The sequence below is a fragment of the Medicago truncatula genome, chromosome 2, assembly GCF_003473485.1.
Source record: "Medicago truncatula cultivar Jemalong A17 chromosome 2, MtrunA17r5.0-ANR, whole genome shotgun sequence".
NCBI lineage: Eukaryota > Viridiplantae > Streptophyta > Magnoliopsida > Fabales > Fabaceae > Medicago > Medicago truncatula.
In genome coordinates this window covers 11,224,491-11,242,368 of record NC_053043.1, presented here as the reverse complement: position 1 = coordinate 11,242,368, position 17,878 = coordinate 11,224,491, and the positions used below count along the sequence as shown (strand labels likewise).

At 31.9% G+C, this 17,878-nt stretch overlaps 3 protein-coding genes across 3 annotated transcripts; all 3 read right to left on the bottom strand.

The window, feature by feature from the left end:
* Positions 1–1,188: 1,188 nt before the first annotated feature.
* Positions 1,189–3,645, bottom strand: LOC11412424 (peroxidase 15). The gene is made up of 4 exons (XM_003594447.4): positions 3,388–3,645; positions 2,531–2,722; positions 1,946–2,111; positions 1,189–1,855 (listed from the first exon to the last, which is right to left on the bottom strand). The coding sequence occupies exons 1-4, from the start codon at positions 3,604–3,606 to the stop codon at positions 1,365–1,367; spliced, it is 1,068 nt and encodes a 355-aa protein (XP_003594495.2). The 5' UTR covers positions 3,607–3,645; the 3' UTR covers positions 1,189–1,364.
* Positions 3,646–7,864: 4,219 nt separating this feature from the next.
* LOC11410170 (peroxidase 15) lies at positions 7,865–10,202 on the bottom strand. The gene is made up of 4 exons (XM_003594446.3): positions 9,850–10,202; positions 8,913–9,104; positions 8,642–8,807; positions 7,865–8,522 (listed from the first exon to the last, which is right to left on the bottom strand). Exons 1-4 carry the CDS (start codon positions 10,069–10,071, stop codon positions 8,035–8,037), a joined length of 1,068 nt encoding a protein of 355 aa, XP_003594494.2. The 5' UTR covers positions 10,072–10,202; the 3' UTR covers positions 7,865–8,034.
* A 1,538-nt stretch (positions 10,203–11,740) lies between these two features.
* On the bottom strand, positions 11,741–13,381 carry LOC25486302 (peroxidase 15). Its single transcript, XM_013607551.3, has 4 exons — positions 13,129–13,381; positions 12,846–13,037; positions 12,576–12,741; positions 11,741–12,490 (listed from the first exon to the last, which is right to left on the bottom strand). Exons 1-4 carry the CDS (start codon positions 13,348–13,350, stop codon positions 12,012–12,014), a joined length of 1,059 nt encoding a protein of 352 aa, XP_013463005.3. The 5' UTR covers positions 13,351–13,381; the 3' UTR covers positions 11,741–12,011.
* Between the last annotated feature and the right edge of the window lie 4,497 nt (positions 13,382–17,878).

The following is a 17,878-nucleotide window of genomic DNA, read 5'->3' as shown; positions in this document are numbered from 1 at the left end:
CGCGTACCAGATATCAGTACTTCTCCATGTTTGGAGTACCCATGCTTCAGAGGATGGATTCAAACATGCCAATTTATAATAAAGAATTTCAATATCATGTAGAGATCTATGTTCGGTTGAATGTGTATTATGCCAAAAAATATTTTTAATAGCGCTTGCAAGCCTTCTCAGATTTTCACTATCAAAGACTGTATGACATTTAATAGCGTATTTAGAGAAATTGCTATGAAATGTGTACCTTGCCGCTTCCCTTGGGCAAGCGCTATCAAAGGTCAAATGTTCAACATGGGAACATCCCTGGTTCATATTTATTTGAATTGAATGTAGAATTCTACTCCATCCCTGTTTTGTACATTTAGTTGAGTTTATTAAACAGGTTTCAATAAGAGTAGAAGAATTAATTAACGAGGACAATATTTGCATAGTTTTGAATTCTCAAGGAAAACAATAATAGTACTATAGCAGAAGAATTAAATTTACTTTATGAAAGAATGTCTATAAACTCAAAAGTAGAATATTTCAAAGTACGTGATCAAAGAGTATTTCAAAGTAAGCAAAATATATTAGTTTAATTATATTCACAACTTTTTTTTTAAAAGGCTAAATTTATTAATAAGAAATCCTTGTTCAAGAGGAACAAAGACAAGTGAAATAAGATTTACAAAGCAACGATGTCGTATATAGGCGGAACATCCAAAAACAATAATCATAACCAAAACAACCCCCAAAGTCAAACAAAACCAAAATGACGACCACCGCAAAACAGCACATCGTTGAGCGACGGTGTTCTAACTAACGATACTTCTCCAACCAAGCGAACCTTGAAACAATTGCACCTGAAGCACGACTGAGAACATTATTAATTATATATTCACAACTTCTATAAATTATTTGTACAAATCTTTCAAAAAAAATCTTTGAGCCGGCCTTTTTTCTTGCTATGATCTCTTGTTTCGGTGACTTGTCACCTCCCTCCAATTAATTGTTTCCATACTTGCTTAGGTAAATTGAATTTCCATACTTGCTTAGGTAAATTGAATTGAAGTGGTGTTATCGTGTAAAAGCAGTCAAATATGATCGTTACAATATGCTTATAACTTTTTTTTTACTATGAACCAAATAATGTGCTTAAGTGTAAGTGACTCATAAAATTATGGCAAAGCATGTCACAAACAAGAAAGCGTGACATTGATCATAAACACGACTCATAATACAAGTCTCATTATAGTATAATACCAAGAAGAACACGTCCTTTCATATACAAAGCATAGGATTTCAAGTGACATGAAATGTGCCTAGTTATAACTTATTTATTAGTGGCATCTAGTCACAAGATTTCAATAAGTGCATTGACGCTAATTTATTTATATTACACTAGCAATACCATCCTCTAATGATTCTACTATGGAGGCTATAGTGGCTAAATCTAGTTCTGCAGAATTTGAGTTAACAAAGTTGCATTGTTTTCTAATCTCTCCTTTCGTCCCTGTTAGCACACCAATATTGCCCATTTTAATCATTGCAGCCTTAAAGCTCTCAAAGAAAGCGTTTTGATCGGTGCTGAATTTGTTGACAATGCTAATGGTATCTGCACCGGATGTTGAGAACAACTCTTGATCACTTTGGAGCAAGCCCTTTTTCACTTGAAGATTGGAGTAATAGTTCTTGTCAAATTTATCAGGAGTCGTTGGATCGAAATTGGTAAGGTTCGTGCCAGGTCCACCATTGGGACATATTGTGCGCAATTGTTGTAAGTAAGTTGTGTTAAGAGTTGGATCCGGACTTCCAGTACTGCTGAAGTTGTACAATCGACCAACAAATTGTGCGCAATGAGCTCTTCCAAACGTATGAGCACCTGAAAACGAGAAACATATATAAATCAATAATCATATATATAATTTTTATTTTATGTAACGTCAACATCATCGCTAAAATGAGCACAAACCCGAGAGTGCAACTAGATCAGTAGTATTCAGGCCTTGGGCAGTAAATGCAGCTTTAAGTTGAACCAAGGTATTGAATGGGGCCGGAAGATTTTGATTTGCAAGTGTCCGGTTTGCAGTTAAACCATCCCTTCTTCCTAAAGGAACTGTCCAACTAGGACCTTGTGCCTGTATTATTTCATCATAGGTAAAATAAGTGTTACTCTTAGCCTTGTGATGTAGTATTTAATTTTCATAGATGATTAACTTCTTGAAATGGTTTTTTTATTTAATCATTATAAAAATAACCCTAGATTTTGAAGCTACCTTAATTAACTTTTTTTTTTGAAACGGAAAATTTATTCACGTCGAGTAAATGCAAGGCGCATAAAAACTCGCGGCAAAAACTGAAAACAAAATACAGACGGCGCCGCTACCTTAATTAACTATATGATCATTTTTGTTGGATTGCAACCATTATCAAATGCATATATTATAGTATTATATACTCAGAACAGAAATAGAATCATTTAAATATTGCATTTGAAATTTAATGATCAACGAGGCATTAAATTACAGAAATATATTTAGAATTAGGGCATATGTACCAGAACAGAGGATGCTTGAGCAGCAAGAGCAAGAATATCAGCACAAGAAACTGTGTTAGGACAAGCACTTTCTATAGCAGTTTTGATCTGATTTACAACATCCAAACCTCTTAAAGAGTTGTTATTTGGAAAAGCTTGTTGTTCGCTTACGATCGTAGCAGTATTGTTCAACAAAACCGAGGCATCACATCCCTGTGAAAATTATGCATCACATTATTTTTTGACGCATAAATTAAAGAACATATGGTAAAAAAGCATATTAAAAATTTACTTGAAAGTTAAAAACTTAAAAAAGAAAGTTGATTCATATACTTGGCCTACAATTTTTAGAAAATACTAGTTAATGCATAATTTTATAAAATATAAAGAAAAGAAGTGCAAGACAATTATTAGAACCCTATTTGCATCTCTCTTACTTTTCTTACGTACATTCTACTTCTACATTTATTTTCTCTTCATCTCTCTCTTCCTATTATATCAACAACCTATCACATATATTATTTCCATTTATTTCTTCTTTCTTTAATGGTAGAATGGTTTTAGGTGTTTAAGAATTATTTTTCTATTGTTTCTTTGTTCTAATCCTTCTATTTTGTAAAAGGGACATTATAATAAAAGTTCGATCAAAAGACAGTTAATTTCAAAGGGACAAATGAAGATATATCTAATTGACGTTTTTTTTAGGAAACGTCTGTTGATCAGTTGTAGTAGACAATTATTTACCATTTTTAGTTGTATAATATATAGGAGTTGCGCATGGATCGAACTAACCATATTGTATTATAATATATTTTAAACTAATATTTATAAATCTAAAGATAATATTAGAAATATAAAGTAGTCACCTAAAGACATACCAAAACAAAACAGTCATGAAAGTGAAGCCTGACGAGGCTAGCAAGCATGCGTTGATCTGTCTTAGAAACATTTGTTAATACATTGCTAACAATGGAACTAACAGTTGGACAAGTTTTGCTGTAAAAAGTGGGACTAAGTTGTGCATCTGAGGAAAAGGGTAGTCCTCCAAGCACAACCAAAAGCACAACACACCACATAGAAGTTGCTAAGGAGTTCATTGTTTTGAAGAGTGAGAATGTGCTTATAATTTATTGTGAGCATTTATTTATAGACATACAAATATAATGGCTAGTAATAAAGTCTTGTTGTGCAATGAACGGTGAGAACATTGCCTAGCAATTATTAAGGGTTTAAGGTGTAACTATTGACCTAAAAACTACTCCCTCCGTCCCAAATTGTATGTCGCTTTAGGGAAAAAAATTTAACTTAAATTATATGTCACTTTACAATACCAATACAACATTAATGTTACTTTTTCTGTTATAATCTTAATTATTTATTACCCTCTCTTCTTTCAATTCTTTCATTTATCTTTCCCATATTATTTATTAAGGACAATTTTGTAAAACAACTCATAATATCTCTTTTCCAGACAATATTAATTGTATTTTTTAATATGTCTGAAAACGTCGTACAATTTGGGACGGAGGGAGTAACGTGTAAATACAAATAGTTGTACTAGCTATAGTGTCACGTCTCTCATGTGTGGACCACAAAGATGGCAAATCACCATCGAAGTTTCTTATTTTCAATGTTGAAATCCTTTGTTGTATTTTTACCTAAATCAAATTGCTCTGTCTATACGGGAACGTGGTCGTCACGAATTTGTTCAGAATTCAAAATATCTTCATCTCAATTTGCTGGCATTTACTCCCTCAAACTTTAGCATATTTGTTTAGCTCCATAGGAAACTAGAACGAAAGAGAGAGGTTGGAGATAAAAGAGGAGTATACTATTTCCTTTGTTTGGTTACCAAATAAATAGAGAAGAAAAGAGTTTTTGGTGGGACCCATAAAAGAGTGTTTCTCCTAAAATGGAAAGTAATTAGTAAAGGGAATGGTGACTTTTTAATGAAACGGACAAACACGCTACCACATATATCCATATATGAAAAACTCTCTTCACTAATACACAATAATTAAGAAAAATTATGTGTATATGAAATTTGTCAACAATGTATATTTTTCCAAAAACTATTTTGATATATGAAAATTAACTTGCTAGATTGGCATATGACTATGTTTAAACCTAACCTAAAACTAATTACTTTATTAATCGACATCGGCTGATGTGTGATTAGGCGAGGGTCCTTCTAGTTGGTGAAAATTTAAGCGAAGGCTAAGACAATTGAATCGGGAAGAGTGCATTTTTTTTTCTCAAGTCAGTTGAGTAATACGTGGGATTGAGGATAATGTTCCACAAATTGAGTGTTAACTCGTAAACTCGGACGAATTTACGTTTTTAGGTGCTGAAATCGTGTTAACTCGGAGGTAAACTCGGTTTCTGGTAAAATCGAGATGTTTGGCGAGTTTGACCGAGTTAACACGTGTTAAACTCGAGAAAACTCAACCAAGTTTTTGTTTATACTCGACTATGTTAAACTGAATGATGTATGTGGTCTATAATAAAGCCCACATACATCATTAATTGAATGAATCTAAAATGCATAATTTTTTGCTTATAAGATTAATATAAGAGTAATATAACATTTAAATCATTAATGTCAAAGTGAAATATAATGATTTAAAAGTTGTGCATATAAGATTAATGTGAGAGCAAACTTAGAATAAATTTATTAAAGTTGCATTGAAAAAGCATAACAGCGATTATTTTAATACAAAACTTTTATAAACAACATTTATTCTGAAATGACGAGAGTATTACTTTGAGACGGTTGAACAGCAACAAATTAGAACTAATATGTAGTTTTTATGCTTGCACAAGTTATAGCCGGCCCCGATTATTTATATTTTTTGAAGCCCTATCTTGCACATTTATGGATCCGCCTTAGCTGGAAGTATTGCATTAAAGCTCGCCCCAACTTGTTGGGTCTTCATAGAGTTTTCTTTTTCGACATTCGACACCTTCATTATGACATTTTTTTGTGGACTTATCTATCTTTGTCATTAGAGAAATGATATTTGTACAATCATTTTTATATAATTTTTGTACAACCTTCTCTCTCATACTCATATTATCTTCTTATTTTTTCTCTTCCTTTTTCTCTCTATATTGTTTTTGACCAATAAAAAGAGAACACAACAAGATTGTCCCAAAAGCTGTACCAAAAAATTTGTTCAAATATCATTACTCTTGCCATTATTAGTTTACCTGTTTTGCTTTATCTTATGCTACAATGATTATCGCCACCTGTATATGTTAGGTAATAGCATTTATAAACAAAGTAGATTTTGTTTATCAATCATATCATTCTCACAATGACCTTCCTCATATTTCAGTTTTTTAAAAAGCAAATGAAAATCGGGTAATTTTGGGAGTGTTGACTTGTCATTTAAGTGGTTCCAAAAATACTACATCATTCATTTATAATTTGGGTAGTGTTAACTTGTACCTTTAGGATACAAGTTAAGAATTTAAAAATGAAATTAAATTATAGTAGTAAATTATGTCTTGAGAAGATAAGATTTTAAATTTCTAGAATATTGAATGCACAATTTCCAACAAAATATTTTCATCTTTGATTTCTTAATTTGTGCTCTAAAGACAAGTGTTGAAATTGTCTTCAAATTGTGATGTTGTGAAATGCCAAAATCGTGCCGTGATTTTGGGAGGCGTGGCGCGATTTTGGTGGCAGAATGGATGGTTTCTGCTGAAGGCAAATCATGGTGCGATTGGTGCAGGCGTGACGCGGTTTGTGGATAAGGTTGTCGTACCTTGGGTCGCACGCTTCAACTGTGGCGCGATTTTCACTGGCGCATCGCGATTTTGTCTATCACTGTGTACTCTTTAAGTGTTTCAGCTCATTTTTGAAGGAGGAAAGAGAGAGAACTTCAAGAGAGGAAAACTTGGGAAATCAAAGGAGGTAACTTTAGGGTTGAGGGTCTTTGATTAGAGTTCTCTTGGGTTGGGAAACATTGTAAACACCTTGGGTGAGTGAAAATCATTGAGTCTCTTGTTCATTGGTGAAATTGGGAAAATGGGTAGAAATTAGATTTGTTCTTTGTGAGCTTGTTTAAGCTAATTTCTTGTAACCCATTTGTATCACTTTGTAAGAACTCTTAGATAGTGGATTGGAGAGATCAACCTCTCCCCCAGATTAGGTCAAGTTGGACCGAACTGGGTCAACAATCTTTGGTGTGTTTGTTTCTCTTCTCTCTTTATCTTTTGTTTGTGGTTTTGAGCTTTTCACTTTGATTACTAGATTAGATCTAGCTGTTGTTATTATTGTTGTTGCTTGTGTTCACTTTGATATTGATTACTACTTTTATTTGCTCCACACATCATAGTTTGTATTGGTATGAGTTTTGAGTTCGAATTCACAACAGTAAGTTAATCTTATAGGAATAAATAAACCTTCAATCTCTTTAGAGCAACATTAATTGGTTTGGGCACAATACATAATCTTAGACAAAAATAATTTGGACGCGCACGCACTTAAACATACATATCCAATTTGGAGTTTTTAATTTATTTTCTTTTATCTTCCTTACTTATGTGTGTGTTCCCAAATCAAAATGATTTGGGTTTGTGACTTATCAAGTCTTACTCGTCTCTTCAATTTAACATCTCTCAAACAAAATTTTCTAAATTAGATTTCAATCAATAATTATACATCACCATATTTAAACAATGAAATAATATTTTAATTATTAAAATTTATGAACCTTATGAAAAGAGAGTCTGCTTAATAAAGTATATTTACTAAATAAACATTACTTAAATCAAATTTTTAAGGGATTTAAGTATATACCACCAATGTCACCATATTTGAAAAGAAAGACTTGAGTTTTTTTGTCAAAGTAAATGGAAGGGTATGTTTACTAACTTATTTCTTCATGCTTTTTAGATGAGATTAAATTAGCCGCGCATATATATGGGGTCATGTGTTAAAATTATGTGGATTGGAGAATCCATAACTTAATTCAAAAGAGGTAATAACATCATTTTTCCAAAAAAAAAAAAAAAAAAAAAAAAAAGAGGTAATAACATCAGTATTTGTATGACCGAGCCTAAAGTAAGAACAAATCACTGATTTTTAAAGTCGTAAAATTGATAAATTGTTCAATATCATCCGGTGATAAATGAAATGACCCTTTTTTTTTTTTTACTAAGTTTGTTGAGTAATAGAAAATATACGAATATATACCATGGAGATACTTGCTTATTACTTTTTTATACAAAATTAGCATGTAAATTAATGGGAAATATCATACAAAGTGGATAAATCTAGTGTAAGAGATGTCTTTGTCTTGCACTCCATTAACTTAAAACTTGTAAAATTAATGCTAAAGCAAGTCCGAAATAAGAAACAGAAAATGATCATTATCAACTCACAACTCAAAGAAACACTTCAAATGAAATACAAACGATTTTAGCTCACAAAGCATCTAACAACTATCTCACACATACCATGAATGTGCCTAGTTATAGCTTATTAATTTATTAGTTGCTTCCAATCACTACAATTACATTGAGCTAACCATACCCTCATCTGATGAATCTGTGGAAGCCACATTGACTAAACCTAGTTCTACTGATTTTGAATTAACAAAGTTGCATTGTTTTCTAATCTCTCCTTGTTTCCCAGTTAACACACCAATATTTCCCATTTTGATCATAGCAGCCTTAAAGCTCTCAAAAAAAGCTTTTTGATCGGTTGCAAATTTGTTGACAATGCTAATGGTATCTGAACCAGATGTTGAGAACAACTCTTGATCACTTTGGAGCAAACCCTTTTTCACTTGAAGATTAGAGTAATAGTTCTTGTCAAATTTATCAGGAGTCGTTGGATCGAAATTGGTAAGGTTCGTGCCAGGTCCACCATTGGGACATATTGTGCGCAATTGTTGTAAGTAAGTTGTGTTAAGAGTTGGATCCGGACTTCCTGTACCGTTGAAGTTGTACAATCGGCTAACAAATAAAGAGCAATGAGCTCTTCCAAATGTATGAGCACCTGAAATCGAGAAACATATATAAATCAATAATCAAATATATTATTATTGTAACATTGGCGTCATCATTGTAACGACCAATTAGATTTTTTTAAACAAAAACTTTAAAAATGTTACATACCCGAGAGTGCAACCAGATCAGTAGTATCGAGACCTTGAGCAGCAAATGCAGCTTTAAGTTGATCAGTAGTATTGAAAGGAGCTGGAAGATTTTTATTAGCAAGTAATTGGTTTGCTGTTAAACCATCTCTTCTTCCTAAAGGAACTTTCCAGTCAGGACCATCTGCCTATTTTATTTCATCACAAAACAAATAAGCAGAATTAATAATTGGATTTGAAAATTCAATGGTAAATGAGAAAAATATATAGTACAGTTTGAGGCATATATATACCAGTGTAGATGATAATTCAGCAGAAAGGGCAAGAATATCAGCGCAAGAAACTGTGTTAGGACAAGCCTTTTCCACAGCTGTTTTGATTTGATTCACAACATCTAAACCTCTTAATGAGTTTCTGTTTGGAAAAGCATCTTGTTCACTCACAACGGTATCAGTTTTGTTCAGTAAAACTGATGCATCACAACCCTGTTACAGTATATAGATCACATAATTTACATTATGATTATAACAATAGCATAATAAAAATTAACTTCAACCGTACAATTTAAAAGGTTGATGCCATAGTTTTTTATACAATGTCTTTGCTAATTGAAAAAAAAAACTTGCTCCATTGCTTCTAAATGAGTAAAAAAAAAAATCTCTCACTAAAAAGGAAAAAAACCTTAAACTATAATTATTAGACATACACTTTAAACTATAATTATTGGACATACTAATGAATGATTATATTTTAATAATAAAACAAAAGGGTAAATATATCTAATAGTATTCTATTTTTCATTTATTTCAACCCTCAAATTTTTAGAATTTGGTTCAGCCGGGTAAGTAAGTAAAGTCACTATTCCAACTCAATTCATTTGCTAGATATATTACTTAATATTTTCTTAATGAGCAGAGTGAATGTTAATTTGTGCCCTTAAACACAAGTTATGTTTAAGACACAAAATTAAGATTTTTTTTTTTTTTTTCATTTTTGGATTGTATAACATATAGGGGCAGCATAAGGACATGCTAAACATATTCTTTATTTGCTATATTTGATCTTGTTCTAGTTTATATTATATCTTACTATGTACTAATTCTACTTAAATGGGAAGATCATACTACTATAGGATTATAGGTATACTAAGATTTCAAGAATTTATAGCATGTCATACGCAATGAGCAAAATAGAACATGTAGTTAGTGAATGATTGAATATTATACATACTTGAACAAAACAGTCATGAAAGTGAAGCCTGACAAGACTACCAAGCATACGAGGATCTTTCTTAGAAACACTTCTTATGACTTCACGAACAATGGAACTAACATTTGGACAAGTGTTCCTGTAAAAGGATGGATCAAGTTGTGCATTTGAAGAGAAGGGTAACCCTCCAAGCACAACCACAATACAGCACAAAGCTATTGCTACAGCACGAAGGGAGTTCATTGTTTGTTGTGAAAGTGAAAGTGAAAGTGATACTGAGAATGTGTATAAAATAAGCACTTATTTATAGAAAAAGAAGGGACAATGAGTCGTGAATGGCTCCTAGAAAAGGCTTGTGGTTGATGTGTGAGAACATTATTACCATTGAGGTGTGAAAATTGACCGAATAAAACAAGGTCCAAATAGTACTACTATACATATCGTGCTACTCGTATAAGTGGACCCCATAAAAGCCAACCACACGAATCGATGTTGCTCATTGTCACTCAATGAAATCCATTGTATCTTATAAAAAGACAAATATGATAATGTTAATGAAACATTTAATTTGATTAACAAAATGCACAGTCAAAAATTATTTTAAAATTTTGATCCAAACGTATACATTTTTAATAATTTAATCGAACGTTTGTAAAAAGAAAATAATTAATCTTGTTAAGCATTTTCTTTTCTTCGTTGTTGATTTGATCATTAATCTATAATAAGCATTTCTCCCTCATTCTCATCCCTCCCTGGTCCTGCCAGACTTAAATAATAATTATTTTTTGACAGAACTTATCACTTTTCCGTGCAAATTGGTATCTCCTATGCCACCAAGTTGCACTAAAACTATGACCCAAGTTGTTTTGGTCTTCTTTTATTTGAATGGTAAAAAAATTAATATAAAAACTCAAATAAAACCCAAAGAATGAGGCACACTTTATATGCAAATACAAAGCTCGCCAATTTTATGTCAGACACAGCCCATCAAAACCGATATACAAACATGTATGTTGAAAGCGTCTGTGGCACACTCATAAATTAAAGTGTTTCTGTATAATTGTTTTCTAAATCAATAAATTAATTGTTATGAAACTAAGGAAATAAGAACAAGAATAAAGAAAGGGGAGGAAGGGATAGAAGAGAGATAAATATTTTATTATTATTATTATTATTATTTTTTCTTCTTTTTTGAAAACTCGGTATCCGATCAAAAAATCGATTAATCCGAGAAAAAATATTTTATTGTTACTATTATTATTATTATTTTGTGGTGTATAATTAGGTTACATTTGAGTTTTATTTACAGAGATAACTTGGAGAACAAACAATATAATATGCATGGTCTAATATTATGACTCATTAACCCAATTGTTATATGGACATCCGCTTATATTAACGATAAAGTCATTTATATATTAGCTAAAGATTCCATAAATGATAAATATTTATTACAAAACATTAACTTTCAATCTCTAGAAGAATAAATTGACATGATTTCCTAGACAAAATTTCCACTCTAATTAAGTTCCAAAAAATGTGATCTAAGGACACAAGTTAACATTTCCATATATACACGCATGTAGCCAACCACATTGTTATCAAACCTGAAGACCTCAGGCACATGAAATCTTCCATAGTGATAAGGGGTAAATATATGTTAAGTCGAGTTAGGCTTTGCAAGATCCGATATAATTTGTCAAAACATTTAAGGTTTAAGTTTGATTTGTAGCCTATCGTAGGTATATTTTTTAGGTATGTTTCTTGGTTTCTAAAGGGTGATATAACTTGTATCTTGTTTAAAAGACTATTTCTTCTGAATATATTTAAACAAATAATATGATATATGTTAAGATAGATAAGTGAATTAATAGACTAATATAGCATGTTGCTTATTTATAACAAAGAGTAATTTAGTAATAGTCATACATATTTGTGACAAATTTATTATTCCAACAAGTTTTGTTAATACTCGTGATTTTCGTTACAAGATCCCATAAAAAGGAATAGAGGGAGTACTTCACATAAAAAAAGAAACTTGTACCAAATAAAAACAAATTGTTCACCAAACGCCTAATAACTATGTAACACATACCATTTTTTTTTTTTTTTAAGGATATGTAACACATACCATGAATGTGCCTAGTTATAGCTTATTTATTATTTGGCTCCAGTCACTACATTTACATTGAGCTAACCATACCCTCCTCTGTTGAGGCAACATTGACAAGACCTAGTTCTACTGATTTTGAATTAACAAAGTTGCATTGTTTTCTAATCTCTCCTTGGTTCCCGGTTAACACACCAATATTTCCCATTTTAATCATAGCAGCCTTAAAGCTCTCAAAAAAAGCTTTTTGATCAGTGGCAAAGTTGTTGACAATGCTAATGGTATCAGCACCAGATGTTGAGAACAACTCTTGATCACTTTGAAGCAAACCTTTTTTCACTTGAAGATTAGAGTAATAGTTCTTGTCAAATTTATCAGGAGTAGTTGGATCAAAACTTGCAAGGGGAGTTCCAGGTCCACCATTGGGACATATATTGCGCAATTGTTGTAAGTAAGTTGCGTTAAGAGTTGGATCGGGACTTCCCGTATTGCTGAAGTTGTACAATCGACTAACAAATAAAGAGCAATGAGCTCTTCCAAATGTATGAGCACCTGCAATTGAAACAGATATAGATCAATAATCATACATACTACTAATTAGAAATTTTTAAACAAAAACTTTAAAAATGTTACATACCCGAGAGTGCAACTAGATCAGTAGTACTGAGGCCTTGAGAAGCAAATGCAGCTTTGAGTTGATCTAATGAGTTAAAAGGAGCTGGAAGATTTTGATTAGCAAGTGATTGGTTTGCTGTTAAACCATCTCTTCTTCCTAAAGGAACTTTCCAATCAGGACCTTGAGACTATTTTATTACATCACAAAACAAAAAGAGTCAATAAGAATTTCCATTTGAAATTCAATGGTGGATAAAAATACTATATAATAAAGGATGAGGCATATATATACCAGTGTAGATGATAATTCAGCAGCAAGAGCAAGAATATCAGCACAAGAAACTGTGTTAGGGCAAGCCTTTTCTACTGCTGTTTTGATTTGATTCACAACATCCAAACCTCTCAATGAGTTTCTGTTTGGAAAAGCATCTTGTTCACTGACAATAGTAGCAGTGTTATTCAACAAAACTGATGCATCACAACCCTGTTCAAGTCATAGATTACATTATTTACATTATGATTATAACATTAGCATAATACAAATCATTTACAAGTAGAAGGTAAAGTATACATACTTGAACAAAACAGTCATGGAAGTGAAGCCTAACAAGACTTGCAAGCATACGAGTATCTGTCTTAGAAACGTTTCTTATGACTTCCCGGACAATGGAACTAACATTTGGACAAGTTTTGCTATAAAAGGATGGATTAAGTTGTGCATTGGAAGGGAAAGGTAACACTCCAAACAAAGCCACAATAAAACACAAAGCTATTGCTACAGCACGAAGAGAGTTCATTTTTGTTGTGAGATTGAGTTTGAGATTCTTCATAAATGGCTCTTACATTTATAGATAGCCAAATTAAATGGGCATGTGCCACTCATGACTCCTAGTAAAGGCTAGCTTGTGGTTGTAGTAAATGGTCACACCAATATTGACCAAATAAATTACGTACCATACCAACAAAATGCCCTTAAAGATATTTGTTAAGCATTCAAAAATAGAAACAAATAATAAATATAATTTTATTTAAAAAATATTATATTTTAAAGTTATAGACAAAGAAATACTCTTAGTTGTCCACCCCATAAAAGCCAGCCACGAACAATGTTGCTCAATTTTTTTTTTTTAGGGAAATAATGTTGCTCAATGTCACTCATGAAATCCATTGTATCTTGTCCAAGACATGGTTCTGCTGAAGAAGGCACGTGGGCGGCACGAATTTGTTCAAAAATATCTTTATATTCATGCCATTTTTAGTCTGTAATGAACATTTTGGACAACATAATGATGACTCGTAGGAAAGATTTTGGGTGAGTTTGTTTTAGCTATTCGTAAAAATACTTTTGTTAATAAAAAATTACTTTTATTATCTTAGTGCTTGCAAAGGGCATACATGATTCTTATTTATCTTCGATTTATATCATTATTTATCCTTCAATTTATATCCCCGTGAGTTTAGCTCAGTTGGTAGAAATATTGCATATTATGTGTAGGGATTGTGGTTCGAACCTCGGATACCCCACTTCTCCACAATAAATTGTGTTAGCTCTAGCCACTAGGCTACTTGACAAAAAAAAATCCTAATAAATGCTTTTATCGGCATAAAAGATATTGTTTTTATTTTTGAATCCTTAACAAGACACAGTTAGCAAGACCCTCATTTAAATTATAATTCTAACAACAACTCTATTTTTCCTTTAAAAAAACAAATCTTTTACATAATATTATTTAATTTTTTGATTAAAAAATGAGATGAATAAACAATTGCACTACAGTAGAACTAAAAACAATAAAATAAAAGGCAATATAAAGGCATAAAGAGAACACAAAAAAACCACCCAAAACCCACATAGCACCAAAAGCTGAGTAAAGAGAGAATAAAGCAGGCTCACCAAAGCCAGGCAGCCACATAAACACAATAGGATATTCGTTGAATCTAATCTTAAAATCAATTATAAACACAAGTCTCATAAATATTAGAGCTCTGTACTTTTTACTATAAAAAAGTTAAGAATTTCTCTTGAAAATCACAAGGATATTAACTTTTGTTAAAGTTAGAGGAATTTAGAGAATTATAACCTGTTAAAGTTAGGTTGGAATTGTTGCATTAAAGCAAAGAGTGCTTTCCCAGCTCCGATGGCAAGTTGTGTAGAGCTTTCTTTTTCAATTTTGACACCTTTGATTTTTCTATGAGGACTGATCGATGCCATTATTACTAGTTCAACTAGTACGTTTTTGCTTTATGTTAGGGTACAATGATTATTCCCGCCTTAAAATATTAGGTAAAGCCATTTATAAACTGAGTAAACTTTTCCTCTCAAGTAATTCTATGCGAAAAGTATGCTATGAGTTATTTTAAGATTAAATTTTGGATCTTCGTGGTCCAACTTTGTTTGCAAGTTTGGAGAGAAAAAGATGGAGAGATTTGGAAAAAAGAAAGAAGTAAATGGAAGAAATAGATGGCATTAAGAAGGAAAGACTTTGAGGGATTAATATTTCTTCATAGTATAAAATCATTTTTATTTGGAGAAACTCAAAAATTATATTGTTACAAACATTAAACTTAAAAACTCAATGTTGCATTTTGCCTAAATTATAACTTAATTTTGATGTGTCCATGACATATCAAATATTCTAGGTTATCTTAATTTTTCACTATCTCATTTACAAGCAGCTTTTCTTTGTAGTTAATGAAGGGTTTAGCTTCTACTAGCAACTCACTCATATTTTTGAGCACTTCAAGACCTAACTCCCCCCTATACATGCATGCAATTGGGCCTTAGGCCATTTTTAAAGCCGAAGCATTTAACTTTGTCATTTACTCCCCAGACTTCTACTTCCTCTTTAGTGAACCTTTCAATATATTCACGAAGAGTCTCATTCTTTCCGGTAGGGGAGACTTTCACCTTGATAAATTGGAGAAAGAATGGTGGCGACGCGACATTCAATAACTAGAGAAAGGTTGGTGTTTGTGTTTCCTTCATGCGCAAAAGACATAACAAGATCAACACAATCTTGCAATAGTGGCAACATAGAATGGGGAGTCCCAATGGTGTTGGGAGTATCAAAATTGATGTTTTTAGCCTAAGATGGAGAAGATCTGTCCATTGGAAAGTATAGCAGAAAACAATTAAGGTAGTGGATTTGAGGAAGTTCGAGGGAAACAATGCATAGTTCCCATAGACGACGCAAATAATACGGAGTGGACCAAAGTGAAGGTTATCGGGTGACAATGCTCATGCAACAAAGAATCAGGACCAATGGAGAAAGATTTATGGTGCATGGGAAATTATTCTCTGGCGCAGTGTACGAGGGGGAAGAAACTTGTAAAAAGGGTTAGCACTCCAATGCTCAAGTCAGTATGAAATTATGGAAGGAAAAGTATGTGAAAATATGTTCAAATGTAATTGTACATCGAATGTCATGCAAAGTCACACTTATATAGTTTGAGACATTTTAAAAGTTTTCTAGAAATTCAGCACAAGGCACGGGAGATTAGCTGAACGATTAGGATATGATGAGAATTTCTCCTATGTGATGAGGCGTACATGAGATTTGATGTATTGTCATGAATGGAGAATATTACACATTAATGAGCCTCTATGCATTGGACCAACAATGTTGGTCAAAGCTCAGTCCATAACAAAATCACAATTTTTTTCCCATTAAAGTCGTAAATATATAAATAAATTACTCAAACTTGTTCTTTATGTACTAAGTTTGTCAATTTGTCAAAAATCTATACAACATGTACAAATACATGTACCATAATTTATTACATACTTGTATTTCCTCCTTTGCATTTCTAAATTACAATGTGAAATTTTTTACTTTAAGCAAAATTTTGGATCCGTTTTAGAAATTTTCAATACTTTTAAAGTGTGTTTGGATGAGGTAATTGAGAAATTTTAAAGAATTTAGAATCCTAGACAATTTAAATGATTCCATTAAATTAATTTCATTTCTTAATTCTTTTGTTTGGATGAAGTAATAAAAAAATTCATTGTCATCATTTTTGGGCAACTTTTATAAATTTTAATTTTTTTGGGCCAAATTTGAAAATTGAAATTAGGGGTCAAAATGTAAATTTCAAAAAATTGAGGGGTCAAATTATAATTTTCGAAAAAATTGAGGGACCAATTTGCAATTTTTGGAAATTTATTGGGGTCAATTTAAAATTTTTGGAAAATTTGAGGACCAAAATGCAAAATATGAAAAATAACAACAATAAAGAAATTTGAAATTCTTAGCTTTTAGGTGTCATTTAAAATTCTCTAAATTTAACTTGAACAAAATACTTCATAAATTTCCATCATTTTGAAAATACTTCAAATTATTATCCAAACAATGTAATTCACCCCAAAGTATTTGAATTCCCTTAAAACAATACATTCCCTCAAAACATTCCCCCATCCAAACACACTCTTAAGATAATTTGTGAAGAAATTCAAATGATTTAACAACGATTAAGATTATTTGAATTCCCTATACCTCTTTATTGGATTAATGCATGTTTCCGATCAAATATGACCTTAAGACTATATAAACGATGGTTAACCCCATGTGTGTCGAAGATTGTTCGCCCTCCAAATTTTAGATTGTTCCATACCAAATATAGCCTAAGGAATATATAATTCATGGACTTATCCTCCCACAGGTAATTGACTCCAAAATGTCATGTTGCAACTAAACTATTTAATGGAATTATATGTGAACAAACATATGACACGTCATAATCGTATTATTGACACGGTAAGGATTTGCAGTTGCACACGTGTCTTAGAACCTAACCATAATACTAAGAATCTCTAGGTTTTTTAATGACTCTTGAGCAAAATACATAAATAACGATTTCAGTTAGAGAAATATGTCAATCTATAAATCTGAACCTAAGATCAATTCAAAGTCTACGGGTTTCAAGTAAATATAACTCATATCATATTTTTTTAGGCATAACTCAGATCATAATTGAATAAAGAAATCAAGCATTATAACATTCCCACGAATAATTATAATTTCATGTTAGAACCCTAATCTTAAGGTGTTTATTTACTCATGGTAACTGAATAAATAATCAAGTAAAAACAAAACATATTATATAACAAATGGAAAGAGGTAGGAAACAACTTATTTTTAATGCTTTGGTTGTCCATGTTTGCCTTTAAACCGTCATGTTTCTGAATGAATATTTTTAGGTGAACAAAGGCCTTAAAATAGGCATTTTCGCATTGGGTTTGCACTGGGTTACTAGAATTTTCCCCCTGCATGCAATCGAAAAAAACAACAAAAAGTTATTTTTCTTGCTCGGCACACGGGGGTCGCA